Here is a 26427-nt window from a genome sequence, read left to right as displayed (position 1 = left end):
ATGAACTTTCAAACTTAGCATCTATTTGGATTCACTCACAAATGGATGCAAGGATGAAAAAGTATGGTCCATTTGTGTTTGTATTGGGTGATTTGTGAGCAAGTGAAGATGCAAAAATGTGTGGGAGTGAGTATCAACACATCTCTCATCCGAGTGAATATTTAGTGGGGATGTACTTTTTACAACTTAGAAATTACACAATTGCCCTTAACAAATTTTGTTTCTCCAACACTCAGACTCAGTGTGACATGTGAAGTGCATAATCAATTATGAATTATTTTTAACTCCATAATGATTATGCACTTTTTTTCAAGCCACCCATAATCGATTATGAACCCCGTGTTTTTTATTGCCTAATCGATTATGCACTATTTTTCAATCCATCCATAATTGATATTGAAATTCATTATTCAAATATTTTTAAAGACAAGGGTAAACTTACATTTTAAACCTTCTAAAAAAAATAAAAATTTTCTCAACCATAACATCACTCACAAATTTCAATAAATTTTCCCCACAAATCCATTTTACATTCCTTAATCCAAACAAACTCACTTTCCTATCAAATCACTCAAAATTCACTCCCTTAAATCCCCAAACATCCCCTCCCTAATTCAAACACACCATTAAGAAAGAAAAAAGGTGTTGAAACGGTGAGACTATTGAATATGATAGTGGTAGAGAGACAAAATATAAGAAAGCAACAACAAAAATTATTCTTACAAGAATCAAGTGACTTTAAGTTGTCTTCTTCTTCAAATGAGATAAGTTTCGCGTCAAGTATGAGATGTATCATTTCATTCACATGAGAGTTGGATAAAAAAATGTACTTTGTCATAGATACTCCAATACTCAAATTAAAAAAAAAATATTTATAAAACAATAAATATGTATAAAAATTAATAATATATACCATACATATTTATTCTTATAGTGGATAATTTATATATATATATATTGTTAATTACACAAAATGACCATAAATCTCACATTAAGTTTTTAATTATTTTATTAGCTTTGATTTAATTGATTTAGTTTCACATGATGTAATTAGGCTGTATAAAAAAAATGAAACATCGTTATATTTGAGTCAACTAGATTTTATTACACTACAACAAAATCACGAAATAAAAACTAATATTTAGATACCAAAACAATTAGTTATAATAATAACTAAATTAGAGACTATTTTAGAAATTAAAAAAATGTTTCTAAATTAGTTTCTATTATTGTTAAATAGTTTCTAAATTGGTATCTAATTAGCAACCAAGGTTTTAACTACCAAATTTAAAAACTAAATAATTGGTAGTTAAAACCTTGGTTGCTAATTAGATACCAATTTAGTAACTACTTAACAATAATAGAAGCTAATTTAAAAACCAATTTTTTTTTTAATTTCTAAAATGCTCTCTAATTTAGTTACTATTGCAACTAATTAAAAATTGGTTTCTATTTCATGATTTTTTTGTAGTATTTTGTACAATTTTTGTTGAGAAATTACTTACAAAATTTAATCATTCAAAGAAATTATTTCTCAATCATATTAAATTTGAGTACTTAATTGAATCAGTTATATATTTTTTAAAACTCATCATCCAGACACTCTTAAAAGATCGATATGAATTGACGAAAAGATTTACCTATTCTAATTAGATTTCTAAAGTTGAGTGAAAAATACAATTTAGCTTGGTAAAGGTGGAATAAAAAGGTATTTTAAATATATATATATATATATTATTAAAAAAATTATTAAATAGAAATTAATTTTAAAAATAAAAAATAATAATTGTTATATTTATTAAATTAAATATTATTTTAAATTTATTTTAAAAAAGTTAATATTTAAATTAATTTCTATTATTAATAAATAGTTTTAAATTTAATATTTAATTAACTATTTATATTTTAACTATTAATTATTTAGATTATAAAATTTATAGTGAAAAACTCTATAAGTAGTTAATGTTGATTTATAAATTATTTACTAATAATAAAATATAATTTATATATTGATAATTTTTTAATTTTTAAAATAATATTTAATTTTGTGAATATAAAAATTAATTATTTTTTGTTTTAAAATTATTTCTATTTAATAATTTTGTAGTAATATTTTATTTATATATTTATTTTGTTTTAAAGATGATAGGCCAGTGTAATATGCTGCATTTATTAGTAGTTTCTGATGGTTTGACTTAAAAAAAAATAGAAAAATTTAAAATTTAAAAAACTATCAAGAAATCTTTTTTTTTATATTAGTGTTAATTACTATTTATTTAACTTGTCTGCTTAATAACTTTTAATTCATTATTTTCATCTAACTATTTTATTTTAAATACTCACAAAGAAGAAAAATTATCAGAAAAAAGATAAGTTTACCTTTATTCACTTATGCTTATCTAAAAGTTTAAAACTCAAATACAAATGCCATACTAAAATGAAACAAAAATATGAAAACTTACACTCATTTATTATTATTATTATTATTATCTATTTTTTAAATGTAAGGGATAAGTTAACTGGCCTTACGTTATCAGAAATCAATATATTCACTTTTAAAATTATATTTGCTATTGTTACCACCAGGTGAGTGTCACAACCATTACCCATATAATTATCACCACTATTTATACCATCCTATCATCACAAAATCAACATTTTTATTATCCTCACACTATTGTATATGTTATCATTATGATTCTCACTAGTATAACCACACTTATTTACATCAATATATCTTTATTCTCACTTTGATTTATATCTACCTAATAGATTTACACTACCCAATATTGTATATAGTCACAATTTACCCTATTTAGTATATATTTATTCTACTCTCATAATATTAATATGATATAACCATAAACTATATATTGGTAATGACTAAATTGATGTGAAATGATTTATTTCTGTAAGATTTTTTTTGTAAACATAATCATATTAAATTAGTACAATAATATTCGCCATCAGTTTTGGCCAAATTATAGAGACCTTAATTATTAGTGTTAGTTAAATCCACAAGAGACACTAATAATTATATAGATTAGAGTGACTTAAGCAAACTCTAGTTGGACACTAAAAAGCATTAAAAAAATGAAGCATAACTGTGTCAGCATAAACTACAACTAAATGGACACTAGTAACTAGTTTTATATTTAAAATTAAATAATAATTTAGTAAGGTCAGTCTATGCAAGAGAAAATACAAAAAAATTATAATATAAATAAAAAATGAAAAGAAAAAATGTGTAAATGAGAGAAAAATTGATGACGTTGAGTATCAAATTAGTCTTATGTATTTAGTTAAATATTTTACTCTTAATATTACTATGTCTATGATTAAAGACACAAAATTTTGCCTCATTTCATTTATTACCTTTGAAGTATGGGTTGTCCAAATATAAGAAGAGATCTCACTCTTGGGTTGGACTCACTTTCTATGTAGAGGTCCAGTTCAATATTAACCTTTAGGGTTTTTTCGAACAGAGTCACAACAGTCAGCAAAATAGACAAATAGAGAAAAGAGAGAAAGTTTCACTCAGCAACTTCCGGCCGCCATCGATGCTTTGTTCATCGTTGGATCGAGCTGAAATTTTGTCAGCAGGTTCATACTTTAGGTGACTTCAATCTGACCGTTCGGTTTCTTGCAGAAGTTGTTTGAGCAGAGAGAAATTCATCTCACACTGCAGCAGTGTTCTCAGCATTTCTATTGAGGACGAAACTTTTCGGATTGTTGTTGTTGTTTCGTCCACCATTGGATCGAGTTAAAATTTGGTCAGCAGGTTCATACTTTGTGGTGCTTCAATTGGACCGTTTGGATTGTTCAAATGTAACTGGAACAGTGATATATAAGCCGCATATGGTAGCTCCAGTTTTGTGAATTTTTCAGGTTTCTTGTTCTCTGTTTCATCTCTGTTGTATTGCTATTTGGCTGGTTATTGAGCAAAATTTGTGTTGTGATTTGAGACTCTCTTGTAACCATAACTGTGATCATAATGGAGCTTGATTGACTGACTTGTGCCCGTGGTTTTTACTTCTCACATTGAGAAGGTTTTTCAAGTTAAATTTTCGTGTCTTCTTGAAGTGTGTTTTGTGTTGCTGTCATTATTTGTTATTGCTCCTCACAAATTCTTGCAAGTTGGGGAAATAATTGTCCGCTGGTTATTGCTCTTGTTGAGATATTATTTTTATTGTGTTGAATTTCCCATCAGAGTGGTATCAGAACTCCTTGGTTGGAGCTATTTGACTGCTTGAATGATGGAGGCAAATACAAATAAGATGGTCTGTTTGAATGACACTAACTATCACTTATGGAAGGGAAAAATGAAGGATCTTTTATTTGTGAAGAAATTGCATCTTCTTGTGTTTGCTACTGAAAAGCCAAAAGACAAGACTAATGAGGAAAGGAAGTTTGAGCATCAACGGGTTTGTGGTTTTATTCGTCAGTATGTTGAAGATAATGTTTATAATCACATTGCTAATGATGAAGATGCAAAATCCTTGTGGAAGAAGATTGAGACTTTGTATGCTTCTAGTACAGGAAACAATAAATTATATTTGTTGAATTCCTTGATGAATTTGAGGTACAAGGAGGGGATTTCTATTTGAGATCACTTAAATGATTTTCAGGGGCTTCGAGATCAATTGTCACAAATGGGCATCAAATTTGATGATGAAGTGTTGGGATTATGGCTACTGAATACTCTACCAGATTCTTGGGAAACATTTCGGGTTTCAATTACAAACTCATCTCCTAATGGTGTTGTCTCCTTGGAAAATTTTAAGAGTAGTGTTCTTAATGAGGAGATGAGAAGGAAGGCTCATGGTACTTCATCTCATTCTGAGGTACTTTTTCACTGAAAATAGGGGGAGAAGTCAGAAAAAGAAACTGAAAGGGAGTAAACAGAACAACAGAAGTAAGTCCAAGTCTAGATACAAAATTGTAGAGTGTCATTATTGTCACAAAACAGGGCACATTCAGAGAAATTGTTTTCTTTGGAAAAAGGAGAAAAATGATAAGAAAGGGAAGCAAAAGGAGAAACATCATGACAATAATGATCGTGTTACTACTACTATTTATGATGATGATTCAGTTAATCTTGTATCAGATGAGAGCATGTGGATAATTGACAGTGGTGCTACATTGCATGTTACACCAAGGAAGGAGTTCTTCACATATTACACTTCTGGTGATTTTGGAGTGTTGAAGATGGGTAATGATGGTGTGTCTAAGTTAATTGGTATTGGTGATGTTTGCTTGCAAACCAATATGGGAATGCAGTTGTTGCTTAGAGGAGTCAAACATGCTCCAGATATTCGCTTAAATTTGATCTTTGTGCAGATGCTTGATGATAGTGGTTATGAAAATCACTTTGGTTCAGGAAAGTGGAAACTCTCCAAAGGTAATCTAATTGTGGCCAAAGGGGAGAAAATTAGTAAATTGTATTGGACAAAAGCATTGGTTGCTAAAGACAGTGTGAACGCCATGGATATGGATGCTTCTTTGTGGCACCGAAGGCTTAGTCATATCAATGATAAGGGGCTGAACTTTTTAGCTAAAAAGGATGTGCTTCCGGGATTGAAGAGTGTAGAGTTGGAGAAATGTTCTCATTGCATGGCTGGTAAGCAAACCAGAGTATCCTTCAAGAAGCATCCTCCCTCAAAGAAGTCAGAGTTGCTTGAATTGGTGCATTCTGATGTTTTTGGCCCATTGAAGGTGAAGTCATTTACTGGTGCACTTTATTTTGTTACCTTTATTGATGATTGTTCCAGGAAGCTTTGGGTTTATTCTTTAAAGACAAAGGAACAAGTTCTAGAGAAATTCAAAGAATTTCATGTTTTGTTTGAGAGACAATCAGGCAAAAAGCTGAAATGCATTTGTACTGACAATAGTGGTGAGTATTGTGGACCGTTTGATGTTTATTGCAAGCAATACGGTATTAAACATGAAAAGACTCCTCCTAAAACTCCTCAGTTGAATGGCTTAGCAGAAAGGATGAACAAAACATTGATCGAAAGAGTTAGGTGTATGCTTTCTAAAGCAAAGTTGCCTAAGCATTTTTGGGGTGAGACATTGTACACTGCGGTGCATGTTATTAATTTGAGTCCTACAATTGTTTTGAATGGTGAGGTGCCAGACAAGATTTGATTTGGCAAGAATGTCAGGTATGATCATTTGCGAGTCTTCGTTTGTAAAGCATATGTGCATGTTCCGAAGGATGAGAGATCCAAGTTGGATGTGAAGACAAGGCAATGCATCTTTATTGGTTATGGTCAAGATGAATTTGGCTACAAGTTCTTTGATCATGTTGAGAGGAAGTCAATTAGAAGTCGTGAAGTTCATGGAAGATCAAACCATTGAAGATATTGACAAGATAGAGAAGACGACATCTAAGATAGATAATAGATTGTCTAATGTTGATCCAATTTGAATGCCTCTACATGATCTGGATACTATTGAGAATAATGTTCAGAATGATGAGCAACAAGATGATGTTGATGATCAACAACTTGGAGATGATTTTGATGTTCCTATTGATGACGTTGAAGAGGAACATGGGATGTCACAAGATGAAGATCTTGGTGATGCTCCTGAACCACCACGTCAAGTTCAAATTCGGAGGTCTAATAGGCAGGGGGAACCATCTACCAGGTATCCTTCTGATGACTATGTTACCTTGATAGATGAAAGAGAACCTGAGTGTTATCTTGAGGCCATATAGAGTGAAGAAAAGAAAAAGTGGTTGGATGCAATGCAAGATGAAATAAAGTCTTTGTATGATAATCACACTTTTGACTTGATGAAATTGCCAAAAGGCAAGAAGGCTCTGGAAAACAGGTGGATTTATAGGGTAAAGCAAGAAAGCAATTCTACATCTCCAAGGTATAAAGCCAGATTGGTGGTGAAAGGTTTTAGACAGAGAAAAGACATTGATTTCAATGAGATTTTTTCTCCTGTAGTGAAGATGTCATCCATTAGAATTGTGCTGAGTTTGGTTGCTACTCTTAATTTAGAGGTAGAGCAAATGGATGTTAAAACTACTTTCCTTCATGGTGATTTGGATGAAGAGATTTACATGAAGCAACCTGATGGTTTTCTTGTTGAAGGCAAGGAAGATCATGTGTGTAGGCTGGGGAAAAGTCTATATGGCTTGAAGCAGGCTCTGCGTCAATGGTACAAGAAGTTTGAGTCTGTTATGTGTGAGCATGGCTACAAGAAGACTACTTCTGATCATTGTGTCTTTGTTAAAAGGTTTGCTAATAATGATTTCATTATTCTGTTGTTGTATGTTGATGACATGCTTATTGTTGGGAAAGATATTTCCATGATCAATAGGTTGAAGAAGAAATTGAGTGAGTCATTTGCTATGAAAGACATGGGAGCTGCTAAGCAAATTCTTGGTATAAGAATCATGTGTGATAGGCAAGAGAAAGAGCTTTGGTTGTCACATGAGCACTTTAAAAGAGTGCTACAGAGGTTCCAAATGGAAAATGCTAAGGCAGTAAGCACTCCTCTTTCAACTCATTTTAAATTGAGTGCAAAACAAAGTCCTTCTAATGAAACTGAAAAATCAGATATGCAACGGGTTCCTTATGCATCTGTTGTGGGTAGTTTGATGTATGCAATGGTGTGTACAAGACCTGATATTGCACATGTTGTTGCTACTGTTAGTAGATTTTTGTATAATCCAAGTAGAGAGCATTGGAATGTTGTGAAATGGATTTTAAGGTATCTTCGTGGTACTACTTGTTTGAAGCTTTGTTTTGGAGGTGATAAGCCTACCCTTGATTCTGATATGGTTGGAGACATAGATTCTAGAAGGTCTACCTCAGGCTATGTGATTAAATTTGCAGGGGGAGTTGTGGCATGGCAATCTAGATTGCAGAAGTGTGTTGCATTGTCCACTACTGAGGCAAAGTTCATTGCCATTACAGAAGCATGTAAGGAGTTGCTTTGGGTGAAGAAATTCCTGCAAGAGCTTAGTTTTGTTCAAGACAAGTACTTGTTATTTTGTGATAGTCAGAGTGTCATTCATCTTGGTAAGAATTCAACTTTCCATTCTAGGTCCAAGCATATTGATATGAGGTATCATTGGATACATGATGCTTTGGAAGCTAGGTTACTGAAGTTGGCAAAAGTTCATACAGATGATAATTGTGCTGATATGATGACTAAGACGCTACTAAGAAGCAAGTTTGAAACTCGTTATGAGATTGTCGGTTTGTCGATCATCTCCACATAGTTGTGAGGGGGAAATTTGTTGGGTTGGGCTCACTTCCTATGTGGAGGTCCAGACCAATATTAACCTTTAGGGTTTTTTCGAACAGAGTCACAGCAGTCAGCAGAATAGACAGATAGAGAAAAGAGTAAAGAGAGAAAGTTTCACTCAACAACTTCCGGCCGCCACCGACGTTTTGTTCATCGTTGGATTAGGCTGAAATTTTGTCAGCAGGTTCATACTTCGTGGTGCTTCAATTGGACCATTCGAATTGTTCAAATGTCACTAATTATTTGTTGCTTATTGCTCTCGTTGAGATATTATTTTTATTGTGTTGAATTTCCCATCACTCACATCACCTTCAACACAAAACCTTAAGACTTAAGGTTTGTGAGTTTTATTTTTTATATATATCACTCAACTTTCTCATTTCTATTCAATATGAGACTTTAAATTTATACATGGATTCTTAAGAGTCTCCCCTCAAGTGTGATTTGAGTTTTATCACAATTTTTTAGGACATAGAACATTATTTGTCCCACCCATTTATCTCAATACACTTCCCTTCACCCTAACTATTGTTGAGTTTTAGCATAACGAAACATACTTGTCTCTGTCTGAGATGATATGAGTCGAACCTCAAGTTAAACCATACTTTGATATTATTTTTGGGATTTTTTTAGGATGTTAGGAATCTAAGATGAGTTGAAAGTCTCACATTGAGTAGAAATGAGAAAATTGAATGACATATAAAAAAATTAAGGTTTTGTGTTAAGTAATGTCATGTTTCTTATATGAGCAACTCATACCTCAGAGATGATTGTCTTCCTAAAAATATTTCAAGTACCAGAGCCCATTTTGTATTGGTGTCCTAGTAAAACTCAAATCACACTTAAAGAAAAGACTATTAGAAATCCAAGTATGATTTAAAAGTCTCACATTAAATATAAATAAAAATTGAAGGATATATAAAGAAGAAAAGATCAACCAACACTGAGATTAATTGTCTGCTTAAAATACATAAATTTTATATTCTTAAGTCAGCTAAGTCATCACTAAATTCCAATAATAATTTTGTTATAACATCAAATTTAGTGTTACAATAATATCTGTTATTACATGCTATTGTTAATATCACATTGACACATTTAAATTAATCTCTGTAATGACATCAACCTTTTATCATTTACGTCCACTTTTAACCTATTCTAAAATGAGATTTTCTTGTAATTAATAATAAAATTACCACTTTCAAACATTTATAAATTATCATGCAAATTAAAAAATCCTAAATTTGTAAAACTCATTATTTACTAATTACAATAAAGTATTCCATCAACCATACAAATACACTTTTGACAATTCCAAGGGGTTGGTTGATTTAAGACAATGTCTTCTACAGTGGAGACAAGTTCAATTCTCCACTTGTATCTTTATACTGAAATAAATATTAATACTTTTGTAAACACTCTTTTAAACTTAGATGTTTTCCCGGGTCTCAGAATAAAGTATCATTCAGTTCCTCTATAATATGTAATTAGAGTTTTATATCTGATTAGTTTGTATGAAATATGTTAAGAGAAATTAACATTTAAATGTATCTAATTACTTTGATATATTCATCCCAAAAATATTATTATTTTATTGTAATATTTTATTCCAGTTGTAGAATGATTTTGATAGATATACTCTAGTATTTACTTCAACTCAACTTTATTTATTTTAAAAAATAAAATATTTGGAAACCCTTCACAACAATTATGTGACTATTATTATTAGTAAGGGTGAACTCTAAAACCCAATTCAACTACATAAAACTAACTCAGGGGATAAGGTTTGCATCCACTTATATACAATAAATTATCCTCATCTCTAGTCGATGTGAGATCTTCAAATGGACTTTAAGTCTAACTCAACCCCATAAAATAGATTCATGAAATGAGGTGAAATTTGCACCCACTTATATACAATGAATTGTCCTCATCTCTAGTTGATGTGAGATTTCCACCTAATATAAAGAATTAAACTATTTTATACCTTTACGAGTAAACAATACATATACTTTTATCTATTTCTCCTTAAAAAATATCTATTAACAAGATATTTGAGAGAATACAAAACTTTAAAAACACCAAAAGAGAATTCCCACACTTCAAAGAACCTACCCCACTAATTATTCCTGGCTCTTTTACCACCAAAGTTGTTTTGTTTGGTGCAACACCCACAATTTTTGTATCTTCATGCACACTGAACTAACCATTATTCACAAAACACCTATCACAGAAGGCCACGTTTCCCACAACTTTATATTCTATTATTCTTCCAACAACTTTCCCTTTGACGAGAAATTTCTGGTTTCACCCTTTGTTTTCTTTTTTTTCTCAATCCTTAATCTTCACTCTTTCTTTTACCTTGTTTCACTCAGACAAATCCAGTTGTCACTGCCCAGATCCACTCCCTGCCATTATAAACACATGTACCTTCCTTGTACTCTGTCGTGTCCAAAACACTTCTTTTGCCATAAACTTTGTTCAATCATATAATATCCTCTTCACTATATCTAACACAAATTGAGTTTCTTTTCCTTTTATAAGTTGCTGCTGGTTGTAGCCATTGACACCAACACCTTTGTAGACCAAGTTAGAAAAATCCCATTTTTTTGCTTTGTTTTGTCAGGCACAGTTAGATTTTTTGTTAGTTGTGAGTACTACAGATGAAAAATAGAGCTTCTGGGATTTTGAAGTTGATAGCTGCTGTGAGGGCAATGGCCAAGTCAAAAGCTTTGGCTCTGAAGTCCAGGACGAACGCCATGAAGGCTCGGTTGGTTATATTCTCTCTTGTGATGAACAAGAGGTATGTGATGAGCACCATTTCTGACAAGTTCCAATCTCTTTTGGGGCACCATCATCACCATTCACGTGTTAAAGAAGTTCAAGATGTTGAGAACAAGTGCACTGTGGTGGTCAATGACAATGCACACTTGCTTGATGCTGTGTCCAATGTTGTTGTTCCTAGTGAGACCCTTTTGGTGGTGGATCACAAGAATGATTATGATTATGATGGTGGTGATGGTGAATGTGAATGTTACAATGATGATGATGGAGAGGAAGAAGGTGACGATGATGATGATGATGATGGCAGTAAGTACCCGGATCTTACACACACTTTGTTTGAGTCAGAGGATTTGGACATTGGAGGGTCTGTGATTGACATGGTGAAGAGTTCAAAGGAAGAAGCAGGGCAAGAGTTCAAGATGGAGGATGAAATTGACCACATGGCTGATCTTTTCATCAGGAAATTCCGCAGGCAAATCCTGCTGCAGAACCAAGATTCTGTCAACAGGAACCATGAGATGCACAAGGTGCTTGAAAGTTGAAACTTGTATTTACAATTCTTATATGTTCTTGGGGGTTTAACCTCATCTCTCCCTTTATTTGTTTTAAAGAAAATGGGAGATTTTTTTTTACTTAGAATGCTTTGTCTTTTGAAGAACAAGTCATGAATGAGAAGTGGTTATGTTCAAGAAGAATAAAATAGAAGATGTTGGGTTGGAAGTGCTTATTTTGCTTTTACTTGTGAAGTAGTTTTGCTTAATGAGGGTTTTTTTTCTTCCATTGAAGCATTTATTAAGCACTTCTCAAGTAGTTCATTTTGCTTGTGAAATTATTTATGAATCTGCTTGGTGGGAAACTTTTCGCCAGATTAAACAAAAAAAACAATATTGATATTTTAAAAAAAAGGTAATTGTTCTTGTTTAATATCTCAATAAATTAATATTTAAATTATATTTATTTTACTTTTAATTTAAAATATTATTATATTATTATAACAAATAGTTTTTTAGTGTTAAAGATGTCAAATAATCTTTTTGAAAAAAAAAACTCAATTAACACTCCTCACTTTGTTTACACAAATGAACCTTTATACTGCAAAGAGTTTTCATCCTATGAGTTTTTTATATTTAACAAATTTAATATAATAATATATAAATAAACATTTTAAAATTTAAATATATTTAACTTATATATCCTTACTCCTTTGGATTGTGGTGTTTTTAATGAACTATTGGGAAGCTATATGATCTCTTCCTAAATGGTTAAAAAATTTAATTTCACTTATGTGGGTGTGTAGTGTATGTTTGTTCTTATCCTTTCTTTTAGGATTCTACTTTATTTTTATCTTTGGAATAACTACCCTTCCTCTAGTAGTCTTTTTTGTAATAGGGATTAAAGTGGGGAAATCCTTTTTTTAAAGAACTTTTCCTTAAATTTCACTGTCCTACTTTAATACAAAGTTGTACTAAATCATTCAAATCTTGATAGGGAAGAAGTTCTACTATATTCTTTATTTCAAGGTTAAACTTACTCAAAAAACTAAATATTTTGATATTTTGTTTTTCTCTAATCCTTCCTTGTACAACTCCATTTTTACCTATATTATTTTAAACTTAGGATTTGTTGTTGGAGTCTTTGGAGCTTATTCATAAGTTTTCTTTTATTGAAAGAGAGAACATGCCTTTTTCTTAAATTAATTCTTTAACTCATTCCAGTATTGGATTGGAGGCTCATGTGAATTCATTTATCTCTTTCTAAAGAGGTTCATCAGTACACGACATAATTGTGAAAGCTAATGGCTTCTAAGAGTACTTTCTTTTCCTCATGATAACAAAAAATATTTCTATTTTCATTTCTTAGTCAAGATAAACTTCTACATCATTTTTGCCATGAAAATGTGGGAAGTCCTATACTTTATTATTTTTACTTTCTTTCTTGTTGTCTTAGGGGATGATGATTGGTAGAAATCATTGATATGTAGACTTTACTTTCTTTCAGACTCTTATAAGGTAGAGACTTGCATATAGTAGCTTTTAATCTTACTCTTCTCAATCTATTGTTTTCTTTGTACTTCCTTTTGCTTTAACATTATAATTATCTCTTCTAAGATAGCAAGGTTAGCCTCACTTTAAAAAAAAATTCTTTCAAAGTGGGTTTTTACTTTCTCCATATATCGAGAGACTCAAGCTTTTTGAACTAAGTGTGAAAAACATTTTGGAGAGCTTGAGTCACCATCACCATGTTGGGCATTGGAGTTTGACATGTTAAAGAAAAAAACTAAAGAAGCAAAAACTAGACTTAAAACTTACCAATGTGACTCTAAGTAATTAGATAAGTCTTTGGTAACTTACTAAATCACTTACCAAAAATGTGGAAGAAAATTAAAATGAAAGGTAAATCGGTCAACATCATAGGGTGAAAACTTGTTAGCACTGGAAGCTTTTCAAGACATTTTGACTTGTTTACACATTGAACTATTAAAAAAAAAATTAACAATGGAAGATGTAGCAAGGATTTTCATGGATACCCAAGAAGTGACCAATTACATAGGATAAAAAAATAAAGTTGAAAGTAACGACAAAAATGAAAAGAGTTGGAAAGGAACATAAGTGAAATCAAAGACAAAATTAATGATGAATTTATCTGTGGTGAAAAAATAAAATTCATCAAATCATCACCTAATTTGACTTTTAAATTTGTTTGCAAAAATTAACAACTTCTTTGGTATGCCATTTCTTAATGCCTCATCAGATGTTTAATATCTCTTTATATGTATTTTTCTTATCCTTTTGAGGTCATCAAAGGAATAACTCCATTTATACTTCCATTAACACCTAATACCCGCCACCTTATCATGTTAGGTGTTCTTAAAAGAAGTAATGTTTAACCAAAATAAATTCACTAAAAAAAGTGTGAAGAAAACAAATCAATAAAAACTCACTTTGAAAAGCTAAATTCAAATTGGAATTACACCACCAACACTCCAAAAAAAGTCAAACAATTGTAAAATGTACACAAAAAAAAAAAAAAATCCTAAGATACTTTTCATATAGATTCTAAAATTATTGTGTTTCTTCTACATTCTAAAATGACTCTTCACTTCTAATCAAGATTTTTCAAATTTGAGTATCATAATTCAAAATAAAAAAAAAACTCAACATATTAATAACTAGTAAAATTAGTATTTTTTATTAAAATGCACATACTCGCATTATCTTGAATGAACAACTTAACCTTTCTCTAAGCATCACAATCTCCTTCTATATTTTCCTTTGTTGTATTTATTTTATAATTAATCATGAAAGAGAGATTCATTAAGTATATATCTTAATGTTACAAGTTTCAGACTTCCTTTATGTATTTAATAGAACAAATCTCAACCATATTGTGTACCTTTCTTTATTATGTACCTTTCTTAATTAAAGATTCTTCCATTATTTTTAATGAAAGAGAATATACTTCTATCTTAAATACACTCTAAAATTCTAATATTGAGGGGTAACATGTTTTATTAAATCTAGTATATCTACTAATCAAAATTATCTAAATATAATATTTAAATGACTTGATTTTCATAATTGAAATTGATATCAAACTAATATTTTGTTATATTATGTATTAAAAATTGAATTTTAAATTTAACTTAATTTTATAAAATTAATTTATAATGTTATGTATTAAGAATTAAATTTTAAATTTAACTTAATTTTATAAAATTAATTTATAAGTTAATTTTTTTTACTTGATGTTGGATGTCTAATTTATCCTTTTTTACGTTTAAATCTCTTACTATTCTTATATAAAATTAAATATTAATTAGTAATTCAATAACAAATTATCTAATAAATCTAAAACATTTTGATACAAATTTTCATCTCATGGTATTGTAAAGGTAAACTTCCCTGCATTATCTTCTTCGGAATTGGAAAGTACAATGTAGACAACATTAAAATCATAAAAATATAATCTATAATGATTAAATAAAATAAAATCTGAAGTTTTTCTTTTTTATTTACTTTAAAAAATCCGTTTTTTTAAGTTCCGCTGATCCTCACCCCTCGCCGCCCCTGTAAGCACACCACCATTTACCATTTTTACTGTTCCTGAAACATTCACAATTCAACTAAAGTTTTAGTTCCACCTTTCGCATTTGAATAATTGAAGCGTTTCACCAATTGCAGGGGAAACTAAATCTATTATTCATAACCCTAATGTTGGTTAACCCAACCCTCGTCTTCTGCATCCTTTTCCACCATGACTGATTCTCACCCCAATCACAATGACCCATCTCTCGCTACCGAGGCTGATGCACCTGAAGGTAATGCCTTCTATTTTATTTACCTCAATTTTGATGTTTTTTTTCACTATTTAGGGGATATATTCATTTTTGGTTTTCTTTAGAGATCATTTAGGAGAAAGGGTAATCCTTAAAATTTAGGGTTTATTCTTATATTGAATAATCATTGTGATATTTTGATTTTTGAGACACTTTTTCTGTATTACTTTTGATGCCTTGATCTAGACGGTTATGTCTTCTAGAGATGTGTTTTTGGAATTCAGAAAATATCAACCCAATTGAGCTCATTTTTCTGTTTGTGATTTTTAGATGCTGGAGAAGGAGAAGATGTCAAGTTGAGGTCTAGGGACCAAAGACTGGCTCTGCAAGGTGAGCCCAAGTGTGTTATATGTGGCCGCTACGGTGAATACATATGTGATGAAACTGATGATGATGTTTGCAGTTTGGAATGCAAACAAGCACTGCTTTGCAGAATTGCCAAATCATTGGCTCCCTTTGGAAGTCTTCTGCCACCAGAAAAGATTCCTATTGCTGATGAATGCTTTTATGTTAGTGATGCTGATAACAAATCAGGGACTGCACCTATGGCTAGTGATCTTAGAACGAAACTTGACATTCATGTGAAGGGTGATGTAGTGGCACCGGTTTTGTCATTCTCTGCCTGTAACCTTCCTGACAAGCTACTCCACAATATAGAAGCAGCAGGATATTACATGCCTACACCTGTCCAGATGCAAGCAATCCCTGCTGCTTTGACGGGAAAAAACGTGCTCGTTTTGGCCAATACGGGATCTGGGAAGTCTGCTTCGTTTCTTATTCCAATAGTTTCTCGTTGTGTGATTCATCGCCGGCAATATGTTTCAGAGAAGAAGCCTTTGGTTATGGTGTTAACACCTACCAGAGAGCTCTGTATACAGGTTGAAGAACATGCTAAGATGCTTGGCAAGGGTTTGCCTTTCAAAACTGCACTTGTGGTTGGTGGTGAGGCCATGGCTGGACAACTCTATCGCATTCAACAAGGGGTGGAATTGATTGTAGGAACCCCAGGAAGACTTGTTGATCTTCTAATGAAGCATGAAATTGACTTAGATGATGTGATGACTTTCGTTGTGGATGAGGTGGACTGTATGCTGCAAAGGGGCTTTAGAGATCAGGTCATGAAGATATATAGGGCGTTGTCACAACCCCAGGTCTTGATGTATTCTGCGACAATGTCTAATGATTTAGAGAAGATGATTAACACTCTGGCGAAAGGTACAGTGGTCATCTCTGTTGGAGAACCTAATAGAGCGAATAAGGCTGTGAAACAGCTAGCTATTTGGGTTGAGTCAAAGCAAAAGAAACAGAAGTTGTTTGACATTTTGGCAACTAAGAAGCATTTTAAGCCACCTGTTGTAGTATATGTGGGCTCCAGACTTGGGGCAGATCTTCTGGCTAATGCAATCACAGTTGCCACCGGAATTAAAGCAGTTTCAATTCATGGGGAGAAGTCTATGAAGGAAAGGAGAGAAATAATGCAATCTTTTTGTATGGGTGAGGTCCCAGTGGTTGTGGCTACTGGAGTTTTAGGCAGGGGGATAGATCTGTTGGGTGTAAGACAGGTGATTGTATTTGACATGCCTAATTCCATTAAGGAATATGTGCATCAGATTGGAAGGGCATCTAGAATGGGAGAGGAAGGTGAAGGTATAGTTTTTGTGAATGAGGAAAATAAAAATGTGTTTGCAGACTTAATCGATGTTTTGAAATCTGGTGGGGCAGCTGTGCCTCGGGAGCTTGCCAATTCACGGTACACCACAGGATTTTTCTCTGGCGGGAAGGCTTCGAAAAAGAGAAAGAATACAAGATGAAGTTTCTTATTACTTGCTTAAATCCATCCTTAATCCTGATGTTGTCAACTTAGAAAATTGCAATAGAAAATACATGTATATGTTATATTTTTTATGAAAACCTTGCTATGCTTTGGGATTGGTTGAAAGTCTTAGATCAGAGCTGTTTTAACCTATAAACAAAAACCTAAGGTTAGAATTAGAGAAAGGGGTGAGATCTAACTCTTGTGATTATATTGTCATTCTGATGTTGAAATGTTGAGAAGAAAAAAAAGGGCAAAAAGAGTGTCCAATGGAGATTTGGTTCAAACTTTTGATGCTTGGAACTCATTTCCGCGATTATGGTGAGAGTGGCCTCTTTATATATAACACTTCTTGTGCTATAAAGTTGGCTTGTACAATGTCATGTTTTTGGGCAGTGGTCTTGATTGGCAGCTTCCTTATAAGAATCATATACTTGAATCATTGCAGCCTGAATGTAACTATTCTTCTCTGAATTGTGACTGACTTAATGATCCACAAAGCACAATTTTACATCAAAATCACTTGGGATATGAGTTAAAGTTGTTCAATTTTAACAACCATCCTGACACAAGCTTATGTCAATTTTGTTCACTTAGTCTTTGCTTTTACTTCGTTTTAAATAAAAAGCTCTCTGACCTAGTGTTAATGAGTAATACCAACTATCAGAATGTTGCTTGAAGAGGAAAATGACATTTAATGCTACATAGAGCGCATTTAATGTACCTTTAAATCAATGCTCATTTGATGAAAGAAGATGAAGCTATCTATATTCTGAAACTCTCAACAATCAAAAATGATTTGTAATGACTCTTTTTTCCAAGATTTATAGAAGATTATCCTTTAATGAAGAAGATAGAGAAGTGAATAATTGCTAAGTGCCAAAACGCTTTTAAAATCTTTTTGTGATCGTAAAAACTTTGTAGAGAACATTGTTGTATTCATGTAGCAAATTGGAAGAGTGTTAGAATTTCAAGGCTAAAACAAGTGCAGGGGTGAATTGTTTATGCAAGATTTTCGCAAATTTTGAAGGTTTAATGAAAGTCAAAAGCAGAATCAAAGATATAGAACAAGTTCAGCCAAAATCAAATATGTTTTTAAATTGATTCCTGAAAATCAATCGATTGTTTCTCTGATTCAACCGATTGTTTTTATCGACAGTGTATAAATACAAGGATTAAACAGATTTAAATGAGATAAGGGAAAGAGAAATCAACACAACATGTTTATACTAATTCACTCTTAACTAAGAGTTACATCTAGTCACCAGAAACACTTGAGAATTTCACTAACAAATCAAACTCCTTTGATTTACAACACACACAACAAATAGATGTTCTTGATCCCTTTAAGAACACAATCTTCTCTTTGCAAACACTACATAAATCAAAATACCCTATTGATCTGTACCACACAACCTTACAGAAAGACAAAGATTAAAAGAAGAGGAAAGAGTACACTTGGATCAATTCACAAAATTGAAAAAATGACTTAACACACAACATTCCTATTCATTTTGAAAAAAAGTCCAAAGCCTTAGGCAATCTTGGAAAACTGATTTCAAATTTGCAATCTGAATCTCTTGTAATCGTATTTCCAGCTAGGAGTATAAAACATTTTTTATAGACTCCAAGTAGCCGTTAAAGTCGTTAAGATCAAAAGCCAAAGTAGTTTGAAAACCAGCCAAAACAGATTTAACATACTTAACAAAACTCTGTTAAGAAATTTCAAATATCAATCGGTTGATTTATCGAAACAACAAATTGAATTGGTTTGACCGCAAAGTCAACAAAAATCAAATTATTTCAAACTCTTTCAAAAACTTCTAAGTGTAAAACAACCGATTGAAACGATAAATCAATTGGTTAATTTTCCACTTATCTTTGAAAAATCATCTTTTTAAAAGATTTCAAGATCAAATGTCCTTGGATCAATTCTTGAAGTGGATTACAAATTCAAACACTACAAAATACACAACTAAACAAGCAGCAACAGAACTTCACACAATTCTTCAAGATTTGGAGTCATCAAAGCCTTTGTTCAATAGAGAGTTCATATATAAGTTGTAAGATGCTAACACTTTTTGGTGAGCAAAACCTTATTATCTTTGTGATCACATTCTTATACAAACCTAGTTTGTTTAACCAGAAGTGGTTGTGTTCCAAAAAAATACTAAGTGTCTTAACCATGAGTGAGTGTTATCAAAAGCATACTTTGTATTAGTTAGGTGTGGTTGTGGTCCAAAAAGTACCAAGTGGATTACCTAAGAGTGGTTGAGGTCCAAGTAATACTTGAGTTTTAGCTATGAGTAACTGCATTCCAAATAATACTCCAAGTTTTTAGGTAGGGGTGTTTGCTTGTTCAAATAATCATTTGTTCAACATAGGTAAAATTGAATCTTAAAGGCATCAATTAGGTCTACCTAATTATATTTGAAACAAATAGGTGCTAGGTTAACAATACATTATGTGTATTAGTTTTGACAAATATTGTATAATTATTCTAATCAAAACATTATACCACGTGCCAAGAGTGACATGAGTCTTTTTTAGTCAAGTGCACCACGAGCCTCACCTATCATGAACTAACGATTTTCTATGAACAAGAACTGTCGATAATGTCAAATAATGTTTACAAAAATGTAAAAGTAATTGAAAGAAATGAGGATACATATTGATGTGTGATGGTTGAACAAATAAGAAAGGAAGATCATTCATTCATTATTTTTTAATAATCCAAGTGATATAACTTTTTGTTAAATGTATTGATACTAGTAATTTAATAAGAGATGGGGAAAATGTATAATCTTTTGGACAACATAGTGCATGAAATTGGGAAAAAGAACCAAATTATTTTGGTCTTCTTGTGCAGTTCATTGTCTTGATCTAGTTTTTATAGACATTGGAGAGCTTCCGGTATTTTACAATATCATTGACAATGCAAAAAGAATCACTACTTATATACATAGACACACGTGATTTCATAATTTGTATACAAAACCTTTTAATGGAAGGAATTAACAAAGTCAACTTTCACACAATTTACTACTTATTATTTTATATTAAATTATATTAAGAAAAAATTGCATTTATATGAATGCTTTCTTTGGAGGAATGAGCTACTAGACTACATGTTATTAAAATAAAAAAGGAATGAATTTAGTGTTAAGTGATAGTAGATTTTAAAGATCAATCGAATATTATAAAAAATGAGTAATTCCACTTGTAAAAAAGTGTTGAGAAATCTACATGATAATGTGGAATCAATCATGTGGTACATTTATCAAGTAATGAAAAAGGATAAGTTGCTAGAAATTTTCAAAAACAAACAAACATGCAAAAAAGTACGGAAAATTATTTACACTAGGCTAGATTTGCAACTACATAGGTTTCTCAATACAACAACGAATTATCTTTGTCTACTTAGAAGTTTAGCAATGCAAACATTGTGATTCAATTGTAACTTAGGTCATTTGAATCTCATGAATCACGAGACAATTGATGTTACATGTAATAAGATAAACTAATTACATCTAAAGTTTTCATATTAAGTACTATTATCTTCTTTGTTCTCATGAACTTATTTTATATTATGTTAGATGTTACAATAAAAATTTTAATCTAGAGAGTGAAATGCTTTGTTGATTTATATGAAACATTTCAAATAATAATATTCGATGTAAGAACAATAATTATAATTGATAAACATCTTGAAAAGTTAAAAGGGATACACAAAGAAACAAAGACATGAAAGTCAGAGACAAATGTAGAAGGAATAAAGAAACATGGAAGATAAAAGAAAAAATAACGAAACAAAGAAGACACAAATAAAGAGCGAAAGTGAGAGGGAAGAATTTTGAAATACAATCAAATAGCACACAAACAGAGAAGAGATAAAACCTGGAATAAAAGTCACAAATAAATTATATTAAATAGATGCACATGTAAAACCAACTAGAGTTATCAGCCTTGATATTCTATCCCTTTTTATCCTAAAAGCTATACCTTACTACTCTTCAGAAGCACCATTCACTTCTACCAGAGTTAAAACTTCCACTTCTCTTTATAAAGGAAAAATCCACTTAAGGTAGCCTCTTGAATTGCATATCATTTCTAACAAATAGGTGTAAAAGTTTCTTGTTTTTTTTTATAAAAAAAATAGTTTAATTAAACACTGTAGAGAAATATTTGCAGTGCAATCTTCCCGATGGATCCAAACCAAACGATTTTTAGTTCTTTCCAAAGAAGGGCCTAGGTTGTGCACCTACTTTCATATATATGTTAGACACCACTCAAATAACCAGAAGATTTTTTTCTCCAGGAATGAATGGAAATAGCCTTTAAGATACTTGTGAAAGGCCAACCATTAGACAATGCAATCAAAATCATTCTTAAACATAATATTTAAATAATTAAATGAAGAAACCCGGACAACAACACCATAGCACTTACAAACTCTAAAAGACATGACTACTAGCAGAATTAGATCCTTTTATGTTGTTGAACAGTATGGTCATGCAGGAGAGAGACCAACTTTTATTAAATATAATTAGCGGGTCCTATAAATATAAGGTGGGGACTGGGTCCTTAGATAAAAATCGTTTCTTTGTCTCTCCAACATGACCATAACATGTCACTCAACAACATATTCATAAAGAGTAACTTGCATCAACCAACATCTGTTCAAAACCAGCATCTGCAAACACATGACTGATCGAGATAGTAATGACAACTAAATGTCTGATAGCAAGTATTTCATTGTTCAGAAATGAAACTATAGAATTCAATAGAAAGATTTAATCTTCATTCAGGTAGCTTAAAACTGTCGGGACTTGGATACCCTGGCAATACAAGAAAATAACTATAATGCCCATAAGATGCAACAAGTCAAAAAAGAGTCTTGTTAATTCTACTTCCCTATTCTATTGGCCTTTTCACATTAATCAAAATTTTACATGTCTACTACTAGGCCTTCTTTCATCTATGAGCCACAAAAGAAAAATTGTTAAACATATAAATATAAAATAAATTATATGGAATTTGTATATTCATTCTCTTAGAACTCAATTGCAAGTTATGGGATTCTAATATGGGATTTACAAGACCTTGAGCTCTCCAACTACAATAGCTTGTTTTTGGGTGTGGTTCTCCTATGTTTCTTATCACATTCCTTCGTACAAATCAACAACTCTAAGCAGGATTAAGTGAGTTAGCCATGATATGATCTCCAGAATCAAAATTTAAGGATTGAGATTCCCAATCCATGCAAAAGCTTCAGAACCATATACAAATTTCTTACTTGAAGAACAAGCAACAATTATGTGTTTTATGAGAAGAACAAACAACAGTTGAATGTGCTGTGATGCTGCTCATTGAATAGGACTAAGAGATAAACAAGGAAAGAAAATTTTACAAACAGACTTGTGTAGAATCCTGGATCTTTTGGCACCAAATGCTTCAGCATTAATCAGAATCCTATTTTTCAGAATTGGGAATATTCATTCTATACACAGCAATATCTTCAGGAATTTGATATTATATTTTCTACAGTCTGCAGATTAGTTTAGTTTTTTATTCAGTCTCAACTTTGAGAGCAGTTTCCTTCAATGCAAGCTTTCGTTGCTTTTGAATTTGGTGGACAAATTCAGAAACTACTACATGTAACTTCACTGTAGGCTTACGATTATTAGGGATAGCATTCCCTAACCCAGCCCTTCTTAATGCACGAGCTAAACACCTCTCACCAAATTGATGATGACTTGGGCATGCAGCAGGAACCACAGATTTCAATACTGGCTTATTACAAAATGAAGGCCCTGTTGGCAAACTGAAAAAAGCCAAGAACTTCGTGAGTAAGGTTGTCTGCTCCAGATATTGGAAAGTATTGCAAATGAAAAACATGTAAGAAATAAATATGGTGTAATAATTAAATGAAGCGAGATGACCCTAATAACTTTTACTTATTTATTAAAGGAAGTGATATATATCCCAACAAAATATAAATCCAAACAAAATGAAGTCACATCTGTGTCTGCCTGATAAAGTATGTTTCTAGATTTCAAATGAAGTATAAAGTTGTAAAAAAAGGAAAGAGAAATAAAAGTTTATATTCTTCGTAGCAATTTCAACAAGTTTTAAGGAAGCAATCTTCCCCAATGGATAATGGTTAATATTTCTACACGTTCTTATTGATGAGAACTATGAATCCTGAAGATTCCTAGTCTAGATTATTTTAGAGTACAAGGAAAGAGACATAAAGATTGATTTACCAATTGTAGGTATGAAGACCAGTATCCCATACAGAGCTTGCATTCAATAGCTTAATCTAGCAAAATAAGCTAAAAAATCTAAAATTTTACAAGATCTTCCATATCGAACCTAAAATTGGTATAGTGCAACATGATTTATATAGATTCAGAGTACTGAAATGATCACTATTTAGCATGCTACCATGACATGCGCAAATAGCCAGAAATTACAAAGGTCTACATGTATGTTGGAAGTTCTGCAAATGACAATCCTATAAGTAATGTAACATGCCAATTCCTAAAGGAGATGTTGACGGGTTAAGTGCAATATGCTGAAAACTATCAAGAACTTGAATCAGACTACTCTTTCAGACAAAAGATCTGCTGGGTCTGAATCTTACAGATTAAGTGACAAAATTATCGAAACATTACAGATTTGCAAACAGGCTGAACTACTAAGTAATATGTGTTAGATTACAGTTTTCAATTTTCGGAATCCACAACTTCTATTGCATATATGTGGATTCACTTTTTTCGTTCTTTTGGCTTATAAACTCAAGAGAAATGCTTGAGGTAGCCATAAATGAATTAATGTAATAGATCAAGATTTAGAGGGAGCCTCTAAAGTGCAGAGGTTGAACACAAATTATATGCTTGTTAGTTCTCTTAAAAAATCAATTAGAAAATATATTTATCCAAAACTATATAGAAACACTGACTATTTTCTTAACTGTACAACAGTGAAAAAAAAAAGTTCGAATCTAGAATGTTGTGCAACTGCCCTACCCTCACTTCTAAGGGTGTATTTGGATTTCAATCGGAACACCCATACTAACTTTTAGTTTTCATTGAACATTGTACAATGTTTCACTTTTTTTTTTCAAATAGAGTTAAAAGAAAAATTCACCAGTCAACTCCAATTGAGTCCAACTTAACTTAATTTCCTAAGTAAAATCCAAACACACACTAAGGGCATGTTTGCTTTTCAGTTGAAACGGTCCAAACTCCAATTGAACTCAACTAAACAAGAAATGAGCTTTGAGTTCAATTGAGGTTTGGGTTGTTCTAATTACAAATAATAACATTCCATAAGTGTGTGTTTTAGGTAAAACACACATTCCAAAGCTCCCTTCAAGTGAAAACTTGTCTCATGAAGGATTGATGTTCAGCGCAGCGGAATGATGTTTCAAACACACCGTAAGGATATGTTTGCTTTTACATTCACAATGCAAACAAGACACATACTTCAGTGTGTGTTTGTTTCAGTAAATTTCACACTTCCCAATGCTCCTAAAACCCAATCCTCCGCTCGCATTGGATTGGCGTTCAACATGACCGAAGCCAAATCAAACACATATTCTGTTTCGATACTGCAAGCCAAATCAAACACAGTCACACTTTGGGTGCTTCAAAAGTTGTGTAAGCAACAAACCAAACACACTAAGCCAACCTAGTGGATACTCACTCAATGCATTAAATTGAAAATAATCAAGCTTAACAAGGCCAACAGTAAACTGATGTACAACAAAATGATCAATTTTACACAGCCAAACAACTAACTTTGAGAAACAAAATCAATTGAAAAAATTACATAGACAACCTCTTTTCTCCTTCCACTAACCTAACAGACCCTAGAACCACACTATTCAAGTAAACCATCAAACTAAGCTATACATACTCAATCGTTAAATTAGTTTCAAACATGAGTTCTACACACGAAAATTCCAAGACGAAATAAGTTCCAAATAAAAAAGGACTATTTTTTAATTATACATTTAATTTTTAATTTCACTTCACATTATTTCCAATTTCAATTCAATACCCAAAGACGTAGTTTCAATTTGAACTAATTAAATATCAGAGTAGAAAAAAGAACTCACTTCTTGGCAACTGCTCTGCATCCCTGATAAAGCTTCTGTTTGGAATCGGACAGTATATGAGCGTGACAGTATTTCGTCATAGCCATAGCCTTAGTTTTGCAGCCGCTGAAACGACACCGCACGACGTCTTCGCCGCCACCGACACCATTGACGACGCCGTTTGGATTTCCATTCTCGCTCTCGTTGTGATCCTCCTTGAAAGGGCTTTTCCCATAGGTCCAGCTGTAGTCTCTGTACTTGGACCTCAGCTCTTCCAATAGGGTCCAATAGTGGGTCCGGTAACACCGCCTCAGCTGCCTCACTCGCCGGAGCCGCCGCTGGATAACCTCCTTCCGCGTCAGAAACCGCGACTTCGCCAGCGCCGCGTCCTCGTCGGCACCGTCCACAGTCACCGGGAGCTGCGGAGAGGAGGCGGAACCCAACTCGTCCATGGATTCTAATGAGTCACCAACTCGGACCAGTTATACAAGTAACACTGGTTTTCGCAGTGGAACTTGAAGAGTTCGTTAAGGTTTTTTTTTTTTTTTTTTGTGATGGTTTTTGATTTTGAATGTTGAGAGAAACGAACAATTTTAACTTAGTCTCTGCCAGTGCCAGCTATAAATGCATTAAATTGTCATTTAAAAAATATGAAAAAACATTTATAACGTTTTTTTTTTTGACAAAGACATAAAGATATTTATTTACGTTCTTAGAAATAATTGAATATATTTTACAATCAAGTTATGAATTTATTAAAATATTATCTAATTATACGTTGTGATGAAACTTATAAATTTTATTTTTCTTTCAAATTTGTAGTTAAGGCAATTTTAACTTATTTTAATAGATAATATAAACTGAATTTAACGATTATCTACTAACTATTCAGCAGTTAAGTAAATTACATTTTCTGATTATTTATTACTAGCAAAAATCTGTATAAGTAAATTACACTTTTCTGATTATTTATTACTAGTAAAACCACATGCATGAATGATTATTTATTAGTGAAAACACGTCTAATTTTGCACATACATATTCATTTTTATTTTTTTTATTATTTATATAACTATATTTAATATTAAAAATCAAATAAATAATATTATTATTTATACTTTT

At 31.9% G+C, this 26427-nt stretch overlaps 3 protein-coding genes across 4 annotated transcripts; 2 read left to right on the top strand and 1 right to left on the bottom strand.

Moving 5' to 3' along the window:
* Window positions 1-10562: 10562 nt before the first annotated feature.
* LOC137837230 (uncharacterized) lies at window positions 10563-11765 on the top strand. Its single transcript, XM_068646169.2, has one exon. It carries the CDS (start codon window positions 10932-10934, stop codon window positions 11592-11594), a length of 663 nt encoding a protein of 220 aa, XP_068502270.1. The 5' UTR covers window positions 10563-10931; the 3' UTR covers window positions 11595-11765.
* A 3301-nt stretch (window positions 11766-15066) lies between these two features.
* LOC137837229 (P-loop containing nucleoside triphosphate hydrolases superfamily protein) lies at window positions 15067-17643 on the top strand. Of its 2 annotated transcripts, XM_068646168.2 has the most exons (3): window positions 15091-15370; window positions 15659-15718; window positions 15792-17643. In XM_068646168.2, the coding sequence occupies exon 3, from the start codon at window positions 15934-15936 to the stop codon at window positions 17197-17199; it is 1266 nt and encodes a 421-aa protein (XP_068502269.1). In that variant the 5' UTR covers window positions 15091-15370; window positions 15659-15718; window positions 15792-15933; the 3' UTR covers window positions 17200-17643. The 2 variants fall into 2 exon arrangements, with proteins under 2 accessions (XP_068502268.1, XP_068502269.1); XM_068646167.2 differs by having other exon boundaries at window positions 15067-15370; window positions 15659-17643.
* A 4776-nt stretch (window positions 17644-22419) lies between these two features.
* LOC137837228 (uncharacterized) lies at window positions 22420-25905 on the bottom strand. Its single transcript, XM_068646166.2, has 2 exons — window positions 25327-25905; window positions 22420-23025 (listed from the first exon to the last, which is right to left on the bottom strand). Exons 1-2 carry the CDS (start codon window positions 25755-25757, stop codon window positions 22770-22772), a joined length of 687 nt encoding a protein of 228 aa, XP_068502267.1. The 5' UTR covers window positions 25758-25905; the 3' UTR covers window positions 22420-22769.
* Between the last annotated feature and the right edge of the window lie 522 nt (window positions 25906-26427).

Source organism: Phaseolus vulgaris, chromosome 4, assembly GCF_051622355.1.
Source record: "Phaseolus vulgaris cultivar YP4 chromosome 4, ASM5162235v1, whole genome shotgun sequence".
NCBI lineage: Eukaryota > Viridiplantae > Streptophyta > Magnoliopsida > Fabales > Fabaceae > Phaseolus > Phaseolus vulgaris.
The sequence above is the reverse complement of the archived record's forward strand: the minus strand, read 5'-3'. Positions and strand labels throughout refer to the sequence as shown.

Bases quoted from the DNA above. Each gene is read 5' to 3' on its own strand.
- LOC137837228 (XM_068646166.2), bottom strand. From the start codon at position 25,757: ATGGACGAGTTGGGTTCCGCCTCCTCTCCGCAGCTCCCGGTGACTGTG. The intron at 23,026-25,326 runs GTGAGTTCTTTT...GGCTTTTTTCAG, and splicing joins TGCAGAGCAGTTGCCAAGAA to TTTGCCAACAGGGCCTTCAT.
- LOC137837230 (XM_068646169.2), top strand. From the start codon at position 10,932: ATGAAAAATAGAGCTTCTGGGATTTTGAAGTTGATAGCTGCTGTGAGG.
- LOC137837229 (XM_068646167.2), top strand. From the start codon at position 15,307: ATGACTGATTCTCACCCCAATCACAATGACCCATCTCTCGCTACCGAG. The intron at 15,371-15,658 runs GTAATGCCTTCT...TGTGATTTTTAG, and splicing joins CGAGGCTGATGCACCTGAAG to ATGCTGGAGAAGGAGAAGAT.